This window comes from Taeniopygia guttata, chromosome 9 (assembly GCF_048771995.1).
Source record: "Taeniopygia guttata chromosome 9, bTaeGut7.mat, whole genome shotgun sequence".
NCBI classification, from domain to species: domain Eukaryota; kingdom Metazoa; phylum Chordata; class Aves; order Passeriformes; family Estrildidae; genus Taeniopygia; species Taeniopygia guttata.
In genome coordinates, this window is record NC_133034.1 from 25,855,699 (window position 1) to 25,879,822 (window position 24,124).

At 47.1% G+C, this 24,124-nt stretch overlaps 2 protein-coding genes across 8 annotated transcripts in view; one reads left to right on the forward strand and one right to left on the reverse strand.

Annotated features, from left to right (window-relative positions):
• Positions 1-16,776, reverse strand: part of LOC115496385 (uncharacterized) — a 57,227-nt gene extending 40,451 nt beyond the window's left edge. For all 7 annotated transcript variants that reach the window (XR_012057495.1, XR_012057496.1, XR_012057497.1 and 4 more), the window contains exon 1: positions 16,489-16,776. Coding sequence is in view for 4 of the 7 variants with exons in the window: in XM_072933681.1 (XP_072789782.1) it covers positions 16,489-16,725 (237 nt within the window). In the remaining 3 variants the exon portion in view is untranslated. The remainder of the gene's footprint in view (positions 1-16,488) is intronic.
• Positions 16,777-16,821: 45 nt separating this feature from the next.
• On the forward strand, positions 16,822-22,079 carry PFN2 (profilin 2). The gene is made up of 3 exons (XM_030280372.4): positions 16,822-17,088; positions 18,031-18,223; positions 20,047-22,079. The coding sequence occupies exons 1-3, from the start codon at positions 16,957-16,959 to the stop codon at positions 20,142-20,144; spliced, it is 423 nt and encodes a 140-aa protein (XP_030136232.1). The 5' UTR covers positions 16,822-16,956; the 3' UTR covers positions 20,145-22,079.
• The last annotated feature ends 2,045 nt before the right edge of the window (positions 22,080-24,124 follow it).

Below are 24,124 nucleotides of genomic sequence, written 5' to 3' on the forward strand. Positions count from 1 at the left end.
GCCTTGCACTCAGTGAACAAACCACCCATGCACAGACACCTCCTGTTGCCCACATGCCTGCTTTGTGTTTGTCTAGTGCTGCATCCCACAGTGCTGATCTTTGGGGAGATCCCACAGCTTCTGGAAGCACAAATAATCACCACAAATCACTGCCGCTAGTCCTGCTGATGTCAGGCTGATCAGGGCAAACAGCTGACTGAAAGGTGCTTCACTTTGACCTAGCAGACTGGTAAACTGGGGTTGAAACTACTCAAAGGTAGAAAATAGATAGACAAAGCCAACTAAAACCAAGTCATCTTTTCTTACGTAAAACATCACATGGCTGACAGCTGCTGGCCTGTCTCTATAAGCAGGGACTACTGCTGAGGTTCTCCAGAACTAGCCTGGCAAATTGGAGGTTTGTGGTTTGCAAACTGACTCACACTTGAGAGCGAGCAGAGATCTGTTCTGCCTTTTTGACACTTGAGAGCGAGCAGAGATCTGTTCTGCCTTTTTGATAGTGGAAATAAAGCAAAGCTTCACAAGGAAAGATGATGTGGGCCAAAGTCCACACATACCATTAGCAAGCGGAACATGTGCCAGCTGGGAGGAACATCCCCCTGCTCCGCGGAGACCCAGGGAGGCTCACTGCTTCCAACGCCCTCTCTCTGGCAGCACAGCCCCACAGCAGGGCAGGATGGGTTTTGTGGTTCCACTTCCAGGTGGAATGGCAGCACTGACACTTTCTCCTTACTGAGAGGTGAAACAACTCTACATCAGTTGTGTAATGTATTTCTATACACTTCTGTTACAGAAGCGTACAGCACAGCGTCGCCAAAGACACAAGTTGTTGCAGAGATGCAGATTCAGATTAACTCAAAATAAAAATAAATAAGTATCAGTCACTGCTTTACAATTCAAATTCATGTGAAGAAGCCAAACTCTAAATGCAAAATTAGATCAACCCAGATCTTGTACATAAACAGACCAAGTTTGCTCAGTCTTGGATTCGTGCCACTTTCAGTGTTTTTCTAGTGTTGCCATGCTCATCCTAAGCCAGGAACCCAGGGGAGCAATGTTTCTGATGCGCTACAATCACACGCATACCGTGGTGCTTCCCTGGTGTTTCTGCTCTCTCTCCCCACATGCACAAGGGTGTTGCAGATGCAGTGTTTGGAACAGCCCTACCTGCTTCAGGGCTTCACCTCACAGCTGTCTCCATGGTTTATAGCACTGCCAGGCTACAACTATTACACCTGGATCTGTCATGCCAAGACTCTATCTCAAATGGAAATATTGGGACTTGTGTAAAACAAATCAGGTAGTTTAAAGAACAGGGAATAAGATAGTGTTTTACTTAGACAAACATTAACCACTGCAGCTTCAGCAGAAGGCTTGGCAGATAAGAAACCAGCAAGCCACAGAGGAACAAAACCCAGAGAAATGTATAGAGAAATGATTGTACTGCACACACAGTGCAAGCTGTGCCCTGAAGAATTATATCAGAACAAGGTTAAATATTTCACTGGGACTAACACTTCGCATTTAATATTTTTTTTATAAATCAATCTGCATAATGCATGCTGGCATCCTTTATGCTTCAATTTTGCTTACAGTAATAAAACTAACTCTGCAAATAAGCCTTGGCTGTATGTTATTTTTACATCCAAGAGCACCGAGCAACAGAAGCTTGGCAGGACAGATCTAAGAGAGAGAAAAAGCACTGTACTTCCCAAACATAGCAGAACAGCCCTGATTTTAAAGCAGTAGGATGAAAATTATTCAGCCTACAGTTAAAATTAGAGGTATGGTGAGATTTAGACTGCAAGAGAAGTACTGAATTAAATGCGTTTTCACTTGATACCAACAAGCTTTTTTTGTTAGTCCCTGGTAAATGAAATACTAGCAACTTTCAAAGTCTGTGAAACAGTCAAATCCACAAGGTGTTTCATGGAGCAAATGCCGCCTGCCACCATCATCACTGCAGGAAAGCCAGCAGTGACAGAGCACGGGAGCCACACAGGGCAGGTGCCATGGGTCTGGCTCCCCATGACTCTCCGGTCACTCATTCCCTGCCTCCAGGGCTGGCATGGGAGGACAAGGCAAGCTGGACAGAGAGAGAAGCGGCAGCACTGTGGCACACACACGTGTGCCTGCCCACAGCGGCACCTGGGGTTCCTGTCAAAAGCCTCTGCAGCCGCCTTTGCCTCCTCCAGCCCATTCCCTGGAATGGTCATGGTGACTTCTCCAAGGCCTCCCCTCCCTCCCAGCCGCCACTCCCAGCTTAGTGGGGAGAGCCCATCTCCCATCCCTGCAGCAGTAGCCGTGGTGCTCAACAACCAAAACCTTGCTCAGGTGAAACACTGACACCTTGCTCAGCCATGAGGCACCCGGCTCAGAGCTGCCCTGACACCATTTTCTGTACCTTCTGTTGCTTCATTGCGCTCAAGAGACACACATACAGTACTTCTGGGGCCTCTTATGAGTAATTACTAAACCTCACCCTAAATATATGCATATGCATAAATATAAATATATGCATATGCATATGTATATGTATATTTTTTAATTAGACATAAAGAAATATTAACCTCACAAGCATTTTGAATACTAAATGAAAAAAATCATTAACTGGAAGAGCTCACTAATCCAAATAACCAAATCAAGATATTCCCATTCCCCTCCTCCCAGATACAGGCATCAGGAATGTGTCACTGCTCAGCATTCCGACCCACTGCCTCCACAGGCTTTTCCTTTCTCCAGCAGGAAATCCTCCAGCTGGCCCTACTTTGTTCTGTAGCACATTTTAAATTCAGCTTCTTTGCATCAATTGAATGTAGGTGCATGCAGGAATGTGGTACCTGCATGTGGGTGTTCCTCCTGGTGAGATTTCCTTACTTTCAATTTCCTTATGAGCAAATTAAAAGGAAAAAAAAAAAGAAAAAAGTAATTACTTCAGTGATTTTTCTGCCTTTCTGTAATACACAGACACCACAAAATGCTTAAAGAAATGTAGAAGACAACAGCCACTGAAGGACTCTGCACCTGCCAATTGGATTGACCAAGTCCTGCCTAAGTTTATGTTGAAGCATTTGCTCAAATAAGTGTTGCAGATTTCTGCTTAACAGGAAAAGTTTTGATTTCCCCAAGCCTTTATGCTTAGAAGCAATATTATTTGCAGGTTGGTGTCATACCACACCATAGGCCAAATGTTACCCTGCACATCGATTCCGTGCAAACTTAAGGAAATGCATATTGTGTCTCTCAAGTTTCCTTGAGGAAGCGCCATGCCCATGATGGGCACTGGGCTTTTGGGGTAAGAGGCTCAATTCCAAGGGAAGAGGGACAGAAAGGAGGCACAGATTATGGGTGAGCAGCAAAACTAAGCCCTTAGTCTGGCTGTGGGCAGAGCTCAAGGGAGTGAATCATTCTTGTTTCAGGAGCAGTACCCTTAGCCTGGGGCTAAAAGAAGCAAAATAGGGAGTAAGGTAGGACACTTGCTAGGTAGAGTATCCTTGGTTGGGTTTGTTTGGTTTGGTTTGTTTATTGTGGGTTTTTTGATGCTTAACAGCTATTACCACTAAATAGCAGAACATGTGAAAATACAGAGAATATAATTGCTTTGCTCTAAGAACATGAGTCGCATTTTGACCAAACAAGAATGGACGTGTTGGGTTGTTTTAATTCCTGGTCTAGTTGGGCATATCTTATCTCTGGCTCAAAAAAATGGAAATGCATAATGAAGGCAGCCAGCTGTCTTGTAGGTAACTGAACACAATTCCCACAACAGGATAGGATTGTTGGCAAGATGTGGTATCAGTACAGGGAAACGTAGTACTGCCAGCTGAATAGATCTGTGAAATTTGTTTCTGCAAAATGTTATGTCTACAACTACTAGAAATAGCACAGCTGAGTGATAAAACTTAAGTGTGAAAAAAATATTTCCTTTATTTTCATGTCTATTTTCCTTGTGAACCTGACAGTGTTTTGTTTTCTCAAAGTCATGTTTCATGTGCCTACACCTGTATTCTCATAAGCAGCAGCAGTGCTTAAACAGATTCTGCAGCAGCTCACACAGGACTGAGAAGGCAGGCTTGTTGGACCATTTCATCTAAAAAGAAATAGGAATAGAATAACTTTATATAAGAATATTGCCCTTAAAGCAGTGAAGCACACTTTTATATCTGCTTGATGAGGCCTGGACCTACAAAGATTGAAAGAATTTTCACATTGCCAGAACTTTCCTTCCATGAATAGGCACTGATTTAATGTACTACTTTAGGATAAGGTCTTAGAGGACAGTATATTTAACTATATGAAGAACAAACACCTTGTCTAAAACACCTTGACCCTCCAGCTGAAGCTAAGCATACTTTAAAGCCATTCTAATATATGCATAATTAATGTGTATATTACTCAGCAAATGGTAAACAGCAAGTGTTGCACTAACTCTCCTGTCACTAATTTTAATACTATACCAAAATATGCTACTGTAAATTAACTGGAACATTATGGAGTGCCATACATAATTAAAATAAAATTATAACTGGCAAAATGAATGAAGCAAGAACATTTTGTAACCCAGTGTTCTTCCTACTTGACTTCATACTTTTCTAGTTTGAGTTAAACACTAAATCTGATTCTGTCTGAGCACAAAAAGGATTGTGTTCATATAACTTACTAATTTGGAAAAGCTTGATTGGAAAGAAATTGTAATATGTTAAAACCTCCACATAAGGCATTCTATGATAGAACATCTGTCTACATGCCACACAACACAAACTGCTCTTTTGTCATCATTCCTAGGTGCCGAGGTGAAGCCAAAGGAAGCACATCACAGCAAGTGGGAACCATCCAGGACACGGTGGGACACCAAGCCCTAAGGAGGAACCCATCCTACCTGGTCTGAGAGGATGCAGGAGAGAGATGGGCTTCTCCAGCCACCCCATCTGACACAACGTGAGTGAGCAGGGCCTCTCTGTGCTCCATGAGCCAGGCTCTCTGTACAGCACCACGGGCAAGGACGACTGCTGAGTGCAGGGCAGAGGCAGGAGAAGCAGCTTCTGCTTTGGCACATGGAGTTAGATCACTTCAGCTTTTGACATCTAGAGGTGACAACAGACAGGTGAACTGCACAGGAGTGACATCACTGTAGCTTTAACATGGATTTTTAAAGCAGACCAAAGGTGTTTTTATGCAAGTTGGTAGAACTTGCTGCTCCATTACTTCAATCAATAGGAAGTGTCAAATTGTTTTTGCAGAAGTCTTCTATTGTTCTGTATTGTTTTGCTTTTTAATTTTCATTCTTTGGTTTCACTGAAAGAACAGGTCTCTTTTTTAAGACAGACATAAAAGAGACTGACAGACAATGTCTGCTGCTGCATTGTCTCCAGGTGGATTCCATATTCTGCTCCTTCATGCCTCTCACCTTCCTGCTCTGTCTTCTCTGAAGTACCATGGAACCTTCCACCTACCCATATTTTTTTATTTTTAATTTGTTGGTGTTTATTTACTGGAAAAAAACCTACACCAATTTATGCTGCCTGAGGTCACCTTGGCTTTCACTGGAATCGAGCACCATCCCTACCCACACACCAGGGCCAGACCTTGCGTGGCATCCTGACCATGCAGCCCCATACTCCGCCAGAGCAGTGGGAAGAATGCAGAGGGGTGGTGGCCCCAGGATGAACTCTCAGGGGAAATCCCTACGGAGTTTGAGCTCTGACCTTATTTCTGTAGCCTGCAAGAAGGGGGTTCCTGCATGTCTGGAGCCCACCACAGCACAGAAGGATCCTTACTGGCAGTGGCCTGGGTGGGTCCACGAGCACCCCTGGGCTGCTGGCTGGCTGGTGGGCTGCACCCATTGCCCCACCAGTGGGAAAGGGGAGAGGCAGAAGGGAGAAGCTTCACCTCTCTGCATAAGCCTGACTTGTGCAGTCACACTGCAGCAGATGGAAATCTTTGGGGAGAATGATATCCCTGCTCCTCAGGGTAAGGCAGTTCCCTCTGGCACAGCAGAGGCGGGCACAGCACTGAGAACATCCCAGGGGAGAAGCTCATTTAGAACTGCCCTCTGACAGTGGTAAAAAGGATCCTCCACCCATCTGTCCTGCCCACCCGGCTACGGCACCCTCCCCAGGAGATCGGCAGGGGACACACAGCCTGTTCCTAGTACAGACAGCCCACAGGCCACCCCACAGAGTCTCGGGACCACGCGAGCAGCTTCATCAGACACCAGGAAATGTCGGAGAGAATGGGATGCTCCTGCAGGGATGCACATCCCCAGGAGATCTTTTGTTCCGGACAAATCTGTGTAGGTGAGACTGTAATACCACTCTGCCATGGACAAGGACACCAGGGGGTTGTTCTGGGTATAAGCAAGGACAGTTTCTAGTTCTCAGTTTTTTATAATAATGATGGATTAATCCTGTTCTTGCTAATCTGCCAGGACAGAACAACTGACATAAGACTCCTCCAAGCTGCAACGGGTGTCCTCAGCTGCAGGAGCCAGCAGTTGTTAAGCACACAGTTAACTCCCACAGACCAACTATTTCCTTCTTTTTTTTAATAACCATTTCTTTAGGCAAGTGTCTCATGGTATTTTAAAAATTCATTTTAATCAATTTAAAATTAACAATCCAGCAAAATCCTTAGGGTCTGAAAGCTCCAATCTCTGCCACTCTGGAAGTGATGAGTCAGCTCCAGTGCAGCAACCATGGAGCAGCTGAGGGCTGCCCATGAGAGCTGAATTAGGTCACTCAGTTTGCTATTCATGGAACCGTGGCTGTCCCTGTCGTTCTGAGGAGAGCTGCTGCACTCCAAGGGCACTGCCACAGCACTTGGTAGCTGATGCTGCTGCCATGGCTCTGTCCTGTGCACTTAACAGGTGGGAGCACCAGGACAGAGCCTCTCCAAGAGGAGGGAAAGGACACTGGCTGCAGGACACAGGACACACAGAGCCCTGTCCCACTCTCTGGTGTCTGCCTGGTGTCTCCTTATGTTCCTGCCCTGGCCACTAACCCATGCTCTGCCTGGACTAGGAACAGGAACCAGCAGTGCACAGAGCCAGATTATTCTGGCTCCAGTCTCTTCCCAAAGCACAGCTCGCCCCCAGGCCCAGCAGCAGTCTCTTCCCAAGGGAGCACATCCCTGGGTATGGAGCAGACCTGCTGCACTGCCCCACTCATCACCTGTGTCTAACTGATGCCATGGCCCAACACACAGCTCTTGTGGCAGATCCCTGCAAAACGCTGGCTTGGAAGTTACCCACAGCACACGACTGCCGTGCTCCTGGCAGGTGTTCTCATGCCAGTCATGCTGGAACTAGCTCCAACACAGGTGGTTTGTGACCTGGGAAGACAAAGAGAACAGCCATCAGAGGCTGCAGGACCAGACTCACTTGAGTCCAATTCCTGCTCTGGCAAATGTCCTCTTCTTCACAGCAGCCTCCAGAAGGGTCTGGTCACTTCAGGGACTTGGAGCTCCAGCATTCCTGTTTGCCAGCTGCCTGAACTCCAAAGTACCCATGTTTCTGCAACTACAGTCTCAAGAGAGCCAGAAAAAGATCTTCTGAACACCCTGGGAAGCACATCTGTCCTGCTGCTGCAGGGCAGCCCAGTGCCCATGTACTGCTTATGCCTCTTGTATTCAAGGAGTGGTTTTGTCCCTGCCAGAGGGGCACAACATGACAAAATGACTGTCTGCTCACCTACTAATACTCAGCTGTGATAGAGATGAGAGATTTTGGCACACATCCTCATTTGTTCAATGAAGAGAAATCAAAATGAATCAAAATGGTTGAACATTTTGTAAATTAGTAAGTATTGAAGCTCCACTTCTCTGGAAGGCTAGAGAGTGACAGACAGTGCAATGGCAAATGATAGAATAGCTATCACCTAAGTTTAGGTGTGAGATTTCAAAATACCTTCCTCTAATGTCTCAGACCAAGCATAACAAGCATAACATTCCTGAGGCAAGTAACAGATTTATTTAAAAAAAATAAGAAAAGCTTTCTTTAAGAGAACACAATGACAATTTCTGTGCAATCTCTGCAGGACACCTCAGGCACCCCACAAATGCTCCCTGCTCTCCTGAGGCCTTCTGGGCACCCCACCTGTCCCTATACTCCTACTGGTCAGCACAAAGCCTCTGAAGAAGACTGAAATTCAAAGTCAGATCTTGTAGTGAAAAAACAAAACAATATTTCAGTGCTTTAATGACAAAATCTGTTATGAGTGTCACCATTTAGGTTCCCAACTTCAGTTTCTTTTATGACAACTTCAGCGCTTGGACAAGAGTTTTGAATAAACCAGTCTTGCTGATAAGATCATGGGCACCCAAGAACAAAACTAAATATTCTTCCAGTCACTTCTGTGGAAGAAAAAGATGTTCTGAATTTCTGATATGTGTGTGTGTGGCCTGTGTGACATGGTGCTTGCTAAATGAAAAGTATGAACACTACATTTCAAAGCTCATTTTTATATGTTTCTATTTGTTCAATATTTTCAAGGGTAACACATGGAGGAAAAATGAAGTGACTTATAACAGATGACTCTGAAATGTTAGCTTTGGTAGCACAAAGTGAAAATACAAATGTATTCTTGCATGAGCACAGCAAACAGAAAGGGTGGTCATCCCCACCACATCCTGAAATATAACCAGGCACTTTGTTCAGAAAAGGCATTGCCTTTATTCAGCACAGCCCAGGCATTAGCTTAAATCTGCAGCACAGTTCCAGTACACTTAACTTACAGCAACTTCCACCGTGAACCTGAGAGTACATTAAAGGGTGCTAATGATTATAATGCGTGCACTAGAACAAGCAGATTCTGCAGCAATATTTTAATTTTCATTTAGATTAAATTTAAATGATGACTTAGACCACTCTGCTAAAAAACACAAAAGAGGTGCTGTAAGTGTAGCAGCAGGCACACATATCTTCAAGTATTCTTCTCTATTTTTACCCTGTTATTGAACTTAACAGACTTCCAAGTGCAAGTAGATTGAAGCTCCATCTAGTGCCAGGGGCCGCGAAGTTACTGGGAGATTTTCATTCCAAAAGCAGCAACCATTCTCAGAACTACCGAAGAGCAGTAGCCAGCCTGGCATCCCAGAGCTCGCATGGCAGTGGGAACACTGCAGAATTGCTCTTACGGTGTATAAAGGCTTCATTTAAAATCTGCAGGACCTTAGGCCAAGCAGAGGACATGGCACAGCACCTGAAACATGAGCCCACTGCGGTCAGAGGGGTCCCTGCTCCATCACCAACATCACGTTCTACACGGCTCCTCTCTTTGGATCCAGGGAACCAGGATGCTGCTGGTGCATCCCAATTCACCCTGCTAACCTCTAACCAAAACCAAAACTAGGCCACCAATGGTTCTGAAATGCCCTTGCTGTTTAATACGTGGCTTGAGCACTTGCTAGCAAGTCATCCTCTCCTCCACAAACACCTACTAATGGGAGCACAGAAAATGGGTGTCTATTACCAACACACAAAATAGTCTAGCTGGTGCTAATGTTCCCTTCCTCTCTTTTTCTGTTTTTTTCCAATGGCAAGTGCTAGAAATGCACCTGTTTCTAGCTCTGTCACAAAGCCATGCTCCATGTCCCAGCTCCTATAAGCTGGGACACACCATTCTAACTCAAAACAAGGAGGACGTTTGTGTAGTAGAGAACAGCTGTTCAGATAGTTCATCAAAGCAGTAACGTTGGAAGTTTTGTTACATGTGGAAGTCATGTTTTTTCATTTAAGAAAAGTGGTCTTCATTGTGCATTTTAGATTTGACTTTCAAAGAAAACTGTAATGGGAGGAATTCTTTCACTGTCCTCGTTAAACGTAACCCACCTGAGTCATAAAGCTTTAAAAAGCACTATGCCAACTGGACACAGAGTATAGACAAACTGTATTGGATGCATCTGTCCCACATTTGTCTTCACATAACCTGAGCACAGACTGGGAACACCACCATTCAAACCACACGGGACCAAACCCCGCGGGCGAGCGGCTGAAGGCACACCAGCACCAGCCGGCGATGCCTGAGGATGTCAGCAATACAGACGGGTGAGGATGGAGAGTTACACAGCAGATGACTGGACTCTTCTTCACAGCACCACCACCATGACTCTGCTCACAGCTGGGTAAAGGCTGGCAGCAAAAACTCATTGTCTGCTCTAGAACAGCTCCCTGCCTGAGATGAGCTTCCTCCACAGACACTCACTGTGCGATCACAGCAATGGTGCTGGGGGACTGCCCACCCATGGCACAGGGGTACAAGCAAGATCACGACCTCCTGGAGCAGCACCAGCTCTCTGGGGATGCCACTCCAGTGGGGCTGCAGGAGCTGGCCCAGCTTGCCAGCCCCAGCAGTGACTCTGCTCGCCAAGCCTGCCGCACGCTCACCTTCCACAATGCACAGTTTGGCTGAGACAGATGATTTACTGTCTTTTGAGAGGTATTTTGAAAGAAGATAAAACCTTCTAAATGAAACTGCATCATTCTTAGGCTATTTTCCCCTTTGTTAATTTCTACTTTTCCCCACTCCTCCCATTTTTATATTCTAAATGTTTCCTTTCACTGTACCAGAGTGGCTGCTCTACAGTTGCACAGTATTAGACTTTCAGACTGAATATACGTCTTCTAAGATTACATAAACAACTTTGAGCAGAAAATATTTTCACATACTTTGAAAAGTATGTGTTCCTCAAAAATGTGATATTTATTTGAGTGGATGCAATTGAGAGAAAAGCATTATACCTATGGCAGAATTAATTCTCTCCATGATGAAACTAAGTAGTACTTCAACTACCAAAAATTCACAACCAAATATTCTAAATATTAAACATACACTGGTTCTTCTTTGACAAGCTAACATCAGGCAAGTTGACTGCTGCTTATAGCTAGGATCAAGTTTTTTGTGGCCAAAGAAAAATTTGGTATAAGGTGAGAATTTTATCATTTTTCTGGGAAAATATGGGGTTTTAGACTTCAGAATTATTATAAAATGCTTTTGAAGACAGTGAATATTATAGGTAGAAATTGTGTATCACAGATAAATTTATGTATCTGTGATTCAAAAATCCTTTGGATTTTTAACAAGTAACAAGCATTAACAGCAAAATCATTTGTGATCAGAGGTGGAAACAGCATGCAGACAAACATATTTACAGATCCTGCCAGGGAAAGCAAGTTGAACAAAGAAAATAACACCCTGAACAAAGCTCCAGAGCTCCCCAGCTGCATCATGTGGGTGACTGAACGTGCAGCAGAAAGCAGTGCAGAAACAATCACCTACAGTAAGTGTGAGCTAGAAAAACACAACGTATGTCAGGCCTGTCCCCAAGACACAGCTGGGGCAAAGCTGCTGCCTGGGATGGCATCCCACGGGACAGGGCCCCGTGCTCCTGCCATGCACCATAACGCAACACAACAGTCAGAACTGGCTTTTCTTCTTAATGCATGCTAGCACAGTGAAAACATGCAGACCAGCTACGAAAATGATACATTTGTTCTACCAGTCAACTGTGACACAGAAAAAGCCAAGCAGATGAAGCCTGTGAAAAGTTAAATATTCTCTTTCATCTCCTATCACTTCTTGTTGTGGTCAGTGAAGCATGCACAGGGGCCACAGGTTCAGACTTTACACCACAGTAAGAATGTTAACTGTCCCTGTAAAACCACTGCACAAATATCCATTAAAAAATGACTGTCAAGAGCCTGGGCTTGCTGTGCTTCATTTTCCACTTTTCTGCTTTCTCTCCCTCTTTGTGTTTCTCCAACCCTCTTATTGCATTTCTTAGCCTGGTTTTGGCTTTTAAGATTAACTTCCCCACAGCCTTTCACCCACTGCAACAGCTAGTTGCCAGAGGCATGAGATGAGTCACCATGAGTTTGGGCAAAATAACAAAAAGGCCTTAGACTGAGTATGTTTCCACCTTCCCAACACTGTGCCAAGCTATCTACAAACTTAAAGAATTTTACAGTTTCATACCCTTATTTCACAACTGAACAGTTAACAGTCACCTATTTGGAATCTGTTTGCTCGACTTTAAGCAAAACAAAATACTGCAGGATCTAAACACACTGAGGAGTTTGCTTGGTAACTGTGAGGCACAGAAGGCTGTGTCATATGGGCCTAATTCTCCACTTGTTACTCCTATAGGGACTCAGCAAAGTCACCATTATGAACCAGAGACTCTCTCTCCAATTAAGAATTTACATACAGCGTACTTTAATTTCTAGGAATAAGGTTTCTTTTCTGTTGGCCACCAGCAAGATAAAAATCCTAAAGCTGAGCAAAGTTCCATGACTTTAGACACATTTTTTAGTGCTTTGGCCAGTCTGTAAATCACGTGCCCAAAGAACTGTCGTTCCTCCTATTTTAAGTACTTCTGGAAGCCACTGAAACAGAGGCAATTTCATGCTCTTATATGACATAGCCATATCCCTACACCTGCATCTGATTTTCATTGTGGGTTTGTTCTGCTTGAACTAGATGGTTAAATAAAGAATAAGCAAGGGAACCCCCTCAGAATTCTTTACATAACTGTCTTACATGGGAAGACAAAGGTTTTGCTGAGCTATCTTATTGGTAAAACCATACCAAGCCAAAATCCTCAAAGGAGATGAAACTCTCATAATGGAGTTAAACCATTGTTCCAAACATTGCAAGATATACCAGAAAAGCACCTTTTTTTCAGAACTTTCTGGATGGTTTAAGAGCAATTGTACAAGGCTGTCTGCAGTGCAGCCACAGCTGTGCTGGCATGGGACAGGACTTTCTTCATGCACAGCTCCACTAGCTGTGCCATAAACTCTGGACTGTGGTCTTCATGATTGTTGCATTTTGAATTACCATATTTTTAAACCTATTTGCACGTTTTCCCCACATTAATTGTCATTTTCATAATTCATTTCTAGCTAACACTCATCCCAGTCTTTGATGGCTTCCTGGGATTTCAGCCAAGTCTCCTGTGGAAGGACCCTGCCCAGCCTGACCCTCACCAGGCTGACACACACTGCTCCTGGCTGCCACCAGAAGTGAATCCACTGATTTGTAGCACTTGTGTGTTGGTGTTTCCCTCTGCACTTCCACAAGCACACGTGGTGAAGAGACAGAGCCCAGCAGGAACCCAGCGTGGTCACTGCCCACATGGGCACCATCTGCCAGAGCCCAGCACTGCAGTGAGCTCTGCCTCTGGGGAGTTCATCTCCACAAAGAAGCCCAGCTGCATTCTGCTGCTGGTTCACTGGCCTCCTGATTGTACATAAGTGCTGTTTACAGTAATCTCCAAATGGTGAAAAACAGCAATTTGGTGAAAGACACTTAGAACCTGTGACACCATAATGGTTGGACTAAATTATCCCAGAGATCTTTCCCAGGCTAAACAATCCCATTGTGAGAGGTCCTGCCTTTGGCTGTCATCATTCCAAGCACAGCAGCAGTATGGTAGCTACAAGGCCTGACAGGAAAACCCAAGTTACATGACTCACAAAATATAACCCTCCTCCAAGTCTTTGGCCAATTTTAGTTTTTCTGTTAACAACATAAAAGCAGTCAAGTTTCTCACAAAGCTGTAAATAGTGAGTACACTCTGGTTAAGCACAGCCAGTACTTTAAAATTCTTCCAAATTATTCTTTTTCTTAGATGTGATCCAACATCAATTTTAGACAAAGTTCTGAACAGAAGCAAAAGACCAGGAATTGTTACAAGCTGCACAAAATCCTACCAAATTGCGGCTGAAGTGTGCAACTAAATTCCAGAAAGAACAACTACCAGGTGAAATGTAGGAAGAAGCTAAAATGCAAGAAATAATGAATTCACAACTATTTACTATATGGCTATAGCTTACAAGCAGCCCATTTCATATGTGAGTCTAGGCATTGCTGTTAAAATGACCTACTACAGCTATCAATTTTAACAAGGATATTTTTTTAATACATATATAAATATTTTGCTTCAGAAATGTTTCAAATTCCACTTAACTCTTATAGCAAAAAAAAAAACCCCTAACAACCTTGGAGGTCCCTGCTCTTACAATCTTTAACATACAGAGCACACCCTCATTTTCTTAAATCCAGCAGTCTCAAAGGTGCTGCTGCAGTAGTGTCTACACAAACAGTTGTATAACATAGCACACAACCAAATGAGGCACCTAAGAGTGAAAATAAAATTAAAGAACCATGATTTCCAGAAACACCACTGGTGACTGCTGAATCTGCAAATTATACATGCTACCTGGTAACTTTGAAACATTAAATAATAGCAACCCAATTTAGACTTCACTTTCTAGATATAATACTAGAGTTAGTTCACAAATAACATGACTAGAAGCTGAGCTACCAAGCAGGTGTGAAATCTTCTATTCTGATCCAACCATTCGTGTTAAGGAGAACCCAGACTTCCATGCAGTTATTTCCAATTTAAGTCATTCACAGCAGATGTCTGTATTCCCTGCATGGCTAATACAATCTACACATCAAAACAGCACTCCCACCACTGATCACCTGGTCTGTGCAGCTATCACAAAAGGTAATATTCCCTGTGAGGCAGCAGCTGTATTACCTGGGCCTCTCTGCACTCTGACATACAAAGGAAACACTTGTCAAAGAGGCAAAGCACTGAAGCACCTCACATCAGCCTAGCGTGGCTCTGGGTTCTGGGGGAGCAGCAGCTGCCCCTGCAGCCTGGCCCAGCTCTGGGCTGTGAAACAGGACTGGATGCTGGGCTCCAAGGGTTCAGGAGGGCACAGATGCTCATTGGGCAGAGGGAATGGACAGCTGTGCTGGAGGGTGAGATCCCTTCAGGCAAGAGGGGCATAGCCTTTGGCTAAAGCCTTGGAAAGGCACAGGTTCTTGTGTGAGTTATCTGCATGCTTGTACCAAGCAGTCTGCTGTCCAACAGAAGCCCACCTCTTATTAATCAAAGGATAATGATGCTAGCATAGCAAATAAGCAGCACCAAAATCCTCAAGGCCTGCCCCTGGATCACTAGATGTCTGTCTCTATATCCATTAAATCAACTAATTAAAGTAACACAATTTGGAATCCTTATTGTAACTTGAAGACAATCAACTAAAAAATCAAACACATTTTGGTTGAACTCTAAAAGTAATGGGCTCATCAGCCTCCCATTCATTTCAGATGGATGCATTTCATTTTGTGCCAGCAAGAATGTTTAACTGGGACCTCCTACAGACCAGGAAAAAACAGAAAAGTGACCCTCAATGGCACTTTTAGAAAGAAGAGAACATTTTCTCCTTCCCATGGAAGGAATCTCTGGAGGCAGGATGATGAAGGCAAGCCTAACGTCACAAAAAGCTTTAGCTATTTTAAAAGCCAAAAGCAACTTTAAAGACTGTAACTCATTGGTAGATACAGTGACATGAGAATATTTCTGGGATACATGGATGATGCTGTCCAAATTCAGAGAGGTAAAGGCACTGTGAAAACAAAATAGAGGAAAAAACACCTTATTGAGTAAAGGTAAAAGTTACAAATGAGCTCTTTTCCAAGTACCTAGTAATCCAAGCAATTAGTACTAAACAACACTCAACCTGATGACAATGGAACTAGGTTGTTAAAGGACTATGAAACCCTGAAGTCTGCTGTAGGGGTATCCATTATAAATACCTGGGGACTTAAGGTAAAGGAAAAGAAGGATAAAGGGAAAGGAAAGGTCAGGAAAAGGCAGATTCATTTATTGTATACTATGCCTTGGCATATTCAGGTATGAGATCTAACTTCTTGAATTATAGCCAGAAAGCTGCTGACATGGACAGCCATGCCACATCCCACCAGTGTGCACTGTCCCAAAAATCACAATAGCCATCCCATAAAGCTAACTCACCCTGCTCAAAAGCAAGATGATCGCCCCACTAATTTCAATGTTACCGAAAACAGAGCAATTGCCTCAAAACACACCGTTAAGGTGCTGGTAAACATTCCTGCGACCCAGGACAGCCTTGAGCAGCCAAGCCATCCTGCGCAGGGCCCAGTATCAGTGCAGCAAACCAACGGCACCAGCCTGCGGTGTTGTAAAGGAATGTAGAACTAAATTATCGCAATAGAGACTTGGCGAAATCTGGAACAATAAACCCCAAACTCGCCCGTTACAACCCCTTGTAGAAAGTAGCAGATGCTGGTGTGTGAGACAGGGACACAGCCATGAGGTCCGGGAGGATGAAGGGCACGGGCGAGGCAGGCAGGGGCTGAACCCCTGTCCGAGAGGCGTGAAAGCAGGGGTGAGATTACAGAAACAGCACAAATGCGGCGACTGCCCGGGGCCGTAACGGCACAGCGGAGCGGGGCACGGCAAGCACGGGCCGCCGGACGCGCCGTGCACGGAGCGGGCACCGCTCTGCCCCGCAGCCCCGACCCCTCCGGGCTGCCCCGGGTCCGCCCGCCGGGCAGGCAGCGCAGCGCCGCGCCCCGAGCCGCGGGAGCCGCGTCCGGCCGGCCCCGGCCCCGGCCCCGGCCCCGGCCGGAAGGCGCCGCCGCCGGTACTCACCGATCCCGGCCGCTCCCGGCCTCCGGCGGGGCACCGGGGCGGCCGCACGGACGTCGGGCCCCGCCGCGCCGCGGCCCCGCGCGATCCGAGCGGGCAGGGCAGGGTCCGGCACCGCCCGCTCCGCACTGCCACCGGGCCGAGCCGGGCTGGACCGGCCCCCGCAGCACTCCCGGGACTGCCCGCGCCCATCCCCACCGGCCGAGCGGCCCCGGGCAGCGGGCAGCGGGCACCGAGCATCGCTCCCGGCGCCGGCCGCAGCCCCGGCCCCGCTCCCCCCGGCCGCGGGGGCGGTGCCGGCCGCGCCCCTCCTCCCCCCGCCCCCGGCGCGGCAGCGCAGGGCTGGGCTGGGCCGCGCCGCCGCCGCCGCAGCGCTCGGTCCGCTCCGCCGCCGCACCGCCGGGACCGCCGCCCGCCCCGCGCCCCCGGCCCGCCCGCTGCCCGCTCGCCCTCGCCCGCCGCCCCGCGACCATGGCCGGCTGGCAGAGCTACGTGGACAACCTGATGTGCGATGGCTGCTGCCAGGAGGCCGCCATTGTGGGCTACTGCGACGCCAAGTACGTCTGGGCAGCCACGGCCGGCGGCATCTTCCAGAGCATCACGGTGAGCGGGGCCGGCGGGAGCGCGGCCGGCGGGAGCGGGGCTGGGAGCGGCGCCCACGGGCCGCGGCCGGGGGACGGGGGCACCTTGCGGGCGAGGGGCGCGGGCCCGGCCGCCCGCGCCGCCTTTTTGTGCGCGGTGGGAGCGGCGCGGGGCCGGTGCCGCGGGCGGGGGGTGCGGGCGGCGGGCCCGGCGCGGCGCGGGCGGCGGAGCGGGGCGGCTCGGACGGCGCCGCGCCGCCGGCTCCATGTTTTCTCCGCCAAGATGGCGCTCTGCCATTGATGCTCCCCCGCCCTGCCCGCCCGCGCCCCCGGCCCGCCCGGCCCCGCCGCCCCGCGAGCAGCGCCGAGCGCGGCCGCCGCCGCCGCGGCTCCCCCGGCCGCACGCGGGCCTGCCCCGGGCGCGGCGGGCCCGGTCCCGGCCGAGGCGGAGCGGGGCCGCCTGGGCCGCGGTCGGGGGGCCGGGCCCGCCGTGACGCTGCACTTTGCGGCCGCCGCGGTGCAGCAGGGCCCGCGCCGCGCCCCCGGCTCCGGGCCCGGGGCCCTTCCCGAGGGGGAGGCGGAGGGGCCGCGGCGGCGGCAGCAGCCCGGGCCCGGCGGGCGGGCCGGAGCCGGGCTGGTGCCGCCGCTGCGGACAGGCCCCGGGCTGATCTCCCGGGACAGGTGCGGACAGAGCCCGCGCCAGCCCGGGGCCAGGCTCCAGCAGGCGCCCTGCGCCGCTTAACGGGCTCGGGCCCGGAATCGCCGCGACAGAGGCTCCCCCGCGCGCAGCGGCCGCGGAGCAGCGCAGACTGCGCCTAACAAAGCCCTGTGTTCTGGAGCACTTCCTGCGGGCAGCGAGGGGAAATCACGGCCTCGGCCTCTCCGCATGAGACAGGAGCGGTTCTAAACAGAAATTACGGCAATATACCCTTCCGTGCTAACTCTGAACTCTTTCCTTTGACAGCCAGGAGAAATAGATATGATTGTAGGAAAAGACCGAGAGGGTTTCTTCACCAATGGTCTGACCCTTGGTGCAAAGAAGTGCTCTGTGATCAGAGATAGCCTGTATGTCGATGGTGACTGCACAATGGACATCAGGACAAAGAGTCAAGGTGGTGAGCCGACATATAATGTTGCTGTAGGCAGAGCTGGACGAGGTAAGCATCCTTTTCTCTACCTTCAGGTAGCTAAATTAGGAATATGACCCTAAGCATAGACTCCAGCTATTAGAAAAACCAAACTACTGTATTTGATGGCTGATTTTGGGAAATGGTGCAAGGGAGTGGATGGCAGTGCTCTAGCTGAGTTCTGACTGAGAATTACACACATCCCTCTTCCCACCTGCATCCCAGCCCAGCACCAGGCTGTGCAGTAGTGAACAGGTCTGTGACAAGCAGGAAAAAGCAGGCTGCAGCTCCAAGCAGGCTTAGCTGGTATTCCATCACTTCATACCTGAAGCTCAGGAGGGGTCTGTTAATGACAGCCAGTGACTACAAGCTTTCTCATTGTAAGTTGCTTGATGGGAAGTTTATTCTGCAAAGATGTGAATCTCTTGTAGGAGCTGCTCCTACTTAAAAAGTTCTACACAAACTCTTCTTGCATTTCCTATTGAGCCTGCTGAAGTCTGTCCAGGCAGAAAAAGCCTGTCCAGTTTGGTACCACTGAGAAATGTTCTTCATTCTCAGACACTTGCTCCTTTCACTCTCCATTTAACTTCCAGTAAAGCCTATTATGGGGCAGCCACCCATCTGGGATATGAAATACTCTCTGGAAGTGGTGTGCCTTATGTTGGGAACACCTGGGCTAGCGTTTTTGGGCTGGCTGTGGAACAGGTTCCCGAGTGACAGGACTTTGGGTAATAGGTGGAAAACCAAAGGCAGAGCAGATGTCTGTAGGCTAAAGCCCAGGGCAGGCATACAGGAAGAGGGTTGGCAGCACTGAAGTGAAACAAGCAGAGTTCTGACTTGTGAAATGACATGAGAACTGTCTTAAGCTTTTATCAGCAAATTGCTATGGAGATAGACTCGTAGAGTCATTAAGGTTGGAAAAGCCCTCCAAGATCAGAGAGTCCAGCCCTTCTTCTGCTGCGCCCAAGGCCACCACTGACCCGTGTCCTCAAGTGCCACAACCACAGGACTTTTAAATCCCTCCAGGACTGGGGACTCAACCACTGCCCAGGGCAGCTGTGCCGGGGCTGGACAACCCTTTTGGTGAAGAAGTTTTCCTGATACCCAAACTAAACCTTCCATGGTACAACCTCAGGCCCTAGTGTATGATCATGTGTAGGTAGACTGACTGCAGCATTCCCAGCTTGGTGAACAGTCCCTGGCCTGTGGCAGCCCAGTGCTCATTGTGTCCCACTCCCTGTCAGGGGATATCTGATGGCAGCTCACAGTGGCAGTTGCTGGTGAGCCTCCAGTGTTCCTTTCACCAGATAACCTGGGGCACCTTGCTGGGGGAGTGAGGAGAGCCTCAGCATGACAATTGTCCCTGTGTTTTGTCTTGTGTAAAAAGTGTGGTTTATAGTTGTGTTACTGCATGGAAAGTCTCAGCCCAACTCACTCTTTGGGGTTTTTTACCAGCATCAGGGCAGTTACTCTGGTTCCAGATAATAGGAATTTTCTTTTGCCACACTCCAGTCATGCTTGCACACACAGTGCACCCCTGCTCCCACAGGTGTTTAAACTGCCGCTGGGATTTCCTTGCTGGGTGATGACTGATGGTGAGAGGCACCGTAAAGCTGGTGGCATTTTTCTTAGCAGTGAACTCTTAAAACTTCCATAGCTAGATAAAATCCCTGAGGATAGCTTGTACCTTCTCCCAGCCCTATCTACATCTGTGTTTTAACAAAACTGTTAAATTAGCTTAATATCCAAATACTAAATCTTGAATTTGAGGGTGTTTACTGCACTGCCTAAAACTTGAATTATTTCCATGTCTAATACACTCTTTTTAAAACTTTTTTTCTTTTCTCTTTCAGTCTTGGTCTTTGTAATGGGCAAAGAAGGGGTCCATGGAGGCGGATTGAATAAGAAGGCATACTCAATGGCAAAATACTTGAGAGACTCTGGGTTCTAGTTGTTAGGCAGACTGTTAAGTATTAGGGGAAGATTGCTATTAAACTTTCCTGGCGGTGAGCTTTAAACCTTACATTCTGGAAACTTTACTAGCAATGCAGGGTGATGGGGTATGAACCTGTGTCTCCTTTGTATCCCTTTGTTGGTGGGGAAAGGTGTTGGTTTTTTTTTTTTTCCCTTTAATTCTTTTCATTTCTGTTTTGTTTCCTTGTGTACTCCAGCATTGGTTATAGTCATGGGAAAGGAAAGTGTCCATGGAGGGACACTCAACAAGAAAGCATATGAACTGGCTTTATACCTGAGGAGGTCTGATGTCTGAGCAGCCTCTCCCCATCCACCTAGCAGCTGTCTGCACTACCACCCGCTTGTACTCAGTGCTACCAGACTGTAGATGGTAGTTTGTGGTTTTTTTATTTACCCATTTCCTACTGTCATAACTCCAGTTCCCCCTTGTTCATCTCTGTAACCACTGTAGGTAACCGAGCCCATCTGGCACCACCATGACGATGATATGCATGATAACTTGAAACTTGGGAGGGAACATGCCAAGTGTAGGCTCTGCTTTGTCTTAGCAATTAGTATGATATTGACAGCTAAACCAACTGAGATACTAAACAAGGTGCCGATTGTACAATCTAATTTGATCAATGCCTCTTCAGCACTTTGAGCAAGTCACAGCTCACTAGTCTTCCTTTCACAGAGCACGGTTGGGAGGAAAAAAGTGTGTGCATATCTTCATTTCTGTCCCTCTCTTTGTTTCTGTTTTTTAAACCCATGTGTTTGCTTACACCCATTTTTATAGTGCCTGGTTTGTTTAACCAATTTGCCACTCAGAAGCTATTAATGTCACATTAGTTTTGTCATTGCACTTCACTGTAGGCTTAACTCTCTTACTTTTTCTTGATGTTGTGAAGGTTGTACTGCTTAACAAGTGCAATCACAAAACTATGAAAGGGTACAGATGTACTTCCTCCCATGACCTTAAATCACCATCCTAAGGACTTCCCAGACATTCCATCATTACAATAGCTCAGGCACTTTATTTTTTTTGCCAGCTCCTGTTCTGTAGTTGACTTGTGCAAGGCTGCCACTGTGGCCATTAGCTAGCCTGGTATAACCAGCTGGAGTGTGTCTGGTTTCAGTTTCTCATAGGACCAATTTAATTTGCAGCTTGGGGGTCGGGGGGTGGGCATGGTGTATTTGTTTTTTAATATGAAACTGCAATGTCATTGTGGAAAACTGCCACCTTCAGCTACCCTGGAGCTCTGACTGGCTTCAGTCTTTCTGCCAGATCACTCAATGGTGCAGAGTTTGGCTGCTCTGAAGCCACTGTCTGGATGAAGGTCGGTAGTTTGTAAGCTAAACTGTCAAAATACCATTTCAAATTTAAAAATTTTCATCTGGCCTGTCACACCCTCGCTGCAGAAATGATGGAGTGAGCTGCCTTGTGCACGAGTCATCTGAAAATGTCTGTAACCAAACTCAGTTCAGGCACGGTTCTGACCTGTATGTCCATTGCAAGAACTGCAGAACTCTGTATACTAAAGAATAAATGGGAGATGGTAGTGGTTGGAATAACTGACTTGGCTGTCTTGTGATGAATTTTTTAATATGTATTCTGTGCCATACTATTGTTAAAAAAAAAAAGTGAACTGTTGCTATTGTGAGATGGATTTTAACTGACTCTGAGGGTTTCTTTTGACTGGCACTACCTTAGGGACATTCTAGTATTTGCTTCTGTTGTTGGGCCTTGTGGATAATGTACAGATTTAAACAAATTCTTGTTGCTGATTTGTCCATTTCTTTCCCTGCACTTTGTTACATCTGGGATACAGTCTAACTCATCTGATTTAATATGCATTTCAAAAAATGCCATAACTATTAAAAACACCTTGTTTACAGACAGATGAAATAAATTTATTCCAACCAAACAAAATCAGACTGTTGTAATTTTTTTGCCTCACATCCAGGAAATCCTGAGGCTCTTCAGTGCATGGCTGGCCACATTAGCAGGAGGTCAAAGTGCAGTTTTAAGTTTGGCAGGACAGCAGTAGTGTGATAATGTAAGTGGTATGATATGATAAGATGATAAATAGTGTGATAATGTGACTTCAGTCAAAAGCCAGGCAGTCTTTGGGGTAGATCTTAAATTAGGAGATGATTTCTCATCTCTTAATTCCACGTTTACCCAGCTCTCTGGTGTAGGGTTCTCCTGCCCTCTGACTGCCCAGTACACCATTCCTAAACAATCTGAAGGCAACTTCGCATCAGGCCTGGAAAAGGAGGCTGTGGTGGCCGGCCCAGGTCAGTACAGCCAGGGTGGGAATGTGCTCCCCTCACCCAGAGAAGAGGCAGATTTAAGGTCTCCATTACCTTAAAGGATTGCACCTGTGTTTGTTACTTCTGCTGAGAACTCCTAAAAACACAGGCCCAAGGGGTGTGATGGCAAATCCTGGAGCTTGTGGGACAGGAGGACAGCTGAACCCAGATCATGGGAGGTGAATCTGCCTTCCTGGGCCCTGAAACTAGTCAGGTGCTTCTGGACAGGACCTGAAAACACCTTTGTTTTCCCCTCCTTCCCCCACACCTTCATTGTTGTCAGCTGCACCTGCTCCTCTGCTTGGCACTAGACCTGGGTCTAACTGAAACCTTCCTATATATAGTGTTCATATTCTCCCACTGCCAAGTGGCTCTGCGTCTGAACTGGATCTCCCAGTGCCAAAGTTAGAGCAGACCAACACACCCAGAGCACAGAGCAAATTCCTGTTCAGTAGTAACTGGTACAGATGATGCAAACCTGCTTCCCTCATAAAACACATGTGAAGTTGTGCTCAGTGTCTGAACACAAAGTTGCACTCACCAGACTGCAGAACCTTGTTTCTCCCTAGTTAGGAGGAATGAGGATATTATATTCCCAGAGCTGCTTCTATGTGAAGGGCAGAGTGGATGGAATTGACTAGAGCAGCACCCCAGAGCAGAGCAGCTGCTGGCAGCACACACCAGGTACTTGTCATCACATGCCTTAGTGTGACATTGTTTCTTTCTGATCAATTCCCCGCTCTTGAGGTGTATGTCACCTGTATACTTCTGCTTGGTGTTCAAATTACTTTTTCAAATGCATTTGTTGGTGAGTTTTCCAAGCATAACTGTCTGCAACTGATTGCAGGCACTAGAATTATATAAGAGCGTATTACAAAGTTTAGGTCAGTTTAGGTTCCGGAACTCTTCAGATTTTGGGGGCTGCTCCTGGATACAATAATGAATAATCATATACACTCACAGCAACAGCAGAGACCTATTTTAAGAAACATCTTTCAGCATAGTAGTTACATTTTCAGAAACCATTTTCCCATTTGGACTCACCTAGACATATGCACGCTGAAGGGGAATTTTGCCTTGTGAAAATATACCACTACACTGACTGTCATGACCCCATGGCTGCTGGCAGCAGTGGTTTGGAGATTAATCATTCTTTCATCATTATCCTTTTGCTGTGCCTCATTGTGCAAAATAAACTTTTCCCTGCTCTCAGCCAGGCCCAGAAAACATCTGCACTGTAGGGTGTGTGGCTGCAGAGAGTGTAAGGTCAGGAACTACATCTGGGACCACCTTGCCTGCCATGGCTTCTCCACGGTTCTGGCACTGGGCTGTGCTTCTGCAGGCGCTGACAGCTGGGTAGGAATTGTTCAGAGCACCCCGCTCTTCCTTCCACTCCCCCAGGCAAACTACAGACTCTGGCCAGTCCAAACTCCTCCTCAAGCTAGAAGTGAACAAAAATGAAGGTTTTCTGCATAACTCAGACCCCTGCACGTAGAACTGGTCAGCGCAACCCCTTGTACTATGGTTCACAGTATGATGCAGGAAACATTTACTTGGGCTCCCACCAGTTCCATGTTACACATCTTCAAAAGCACTTCACCCTCAGTAACGGAGTACTCAAGGTCTCAAGTGATGCAAAAGTTCAATAAACTTCTTCTGATG

Bases quoted from the DNA above. Each gene is read 5' to 3' on its own strand.
- PFN2 (XM_030280372.4), top strand. From the start codon at position 16,957: ATGGCCGGCTGGCAGAGCTACGTGGACAACCTGATGTGCGATGGCTGC. The intron at 17,089-18,030 runs GTGAGCGGGGCC...TTCCTTTGACAG, and splicing joins GCATCTTCCAGAGCATCACG to CCAGGAGAAATAGATATGAT. The intron at 18,224-20,046 runs GTAAGCATCCTT...TTTCTCTTTCAG, and splicing joins TGTAGGCAGAGCTGGACGAG to TCTTGGTCTTTGTAATGGGC.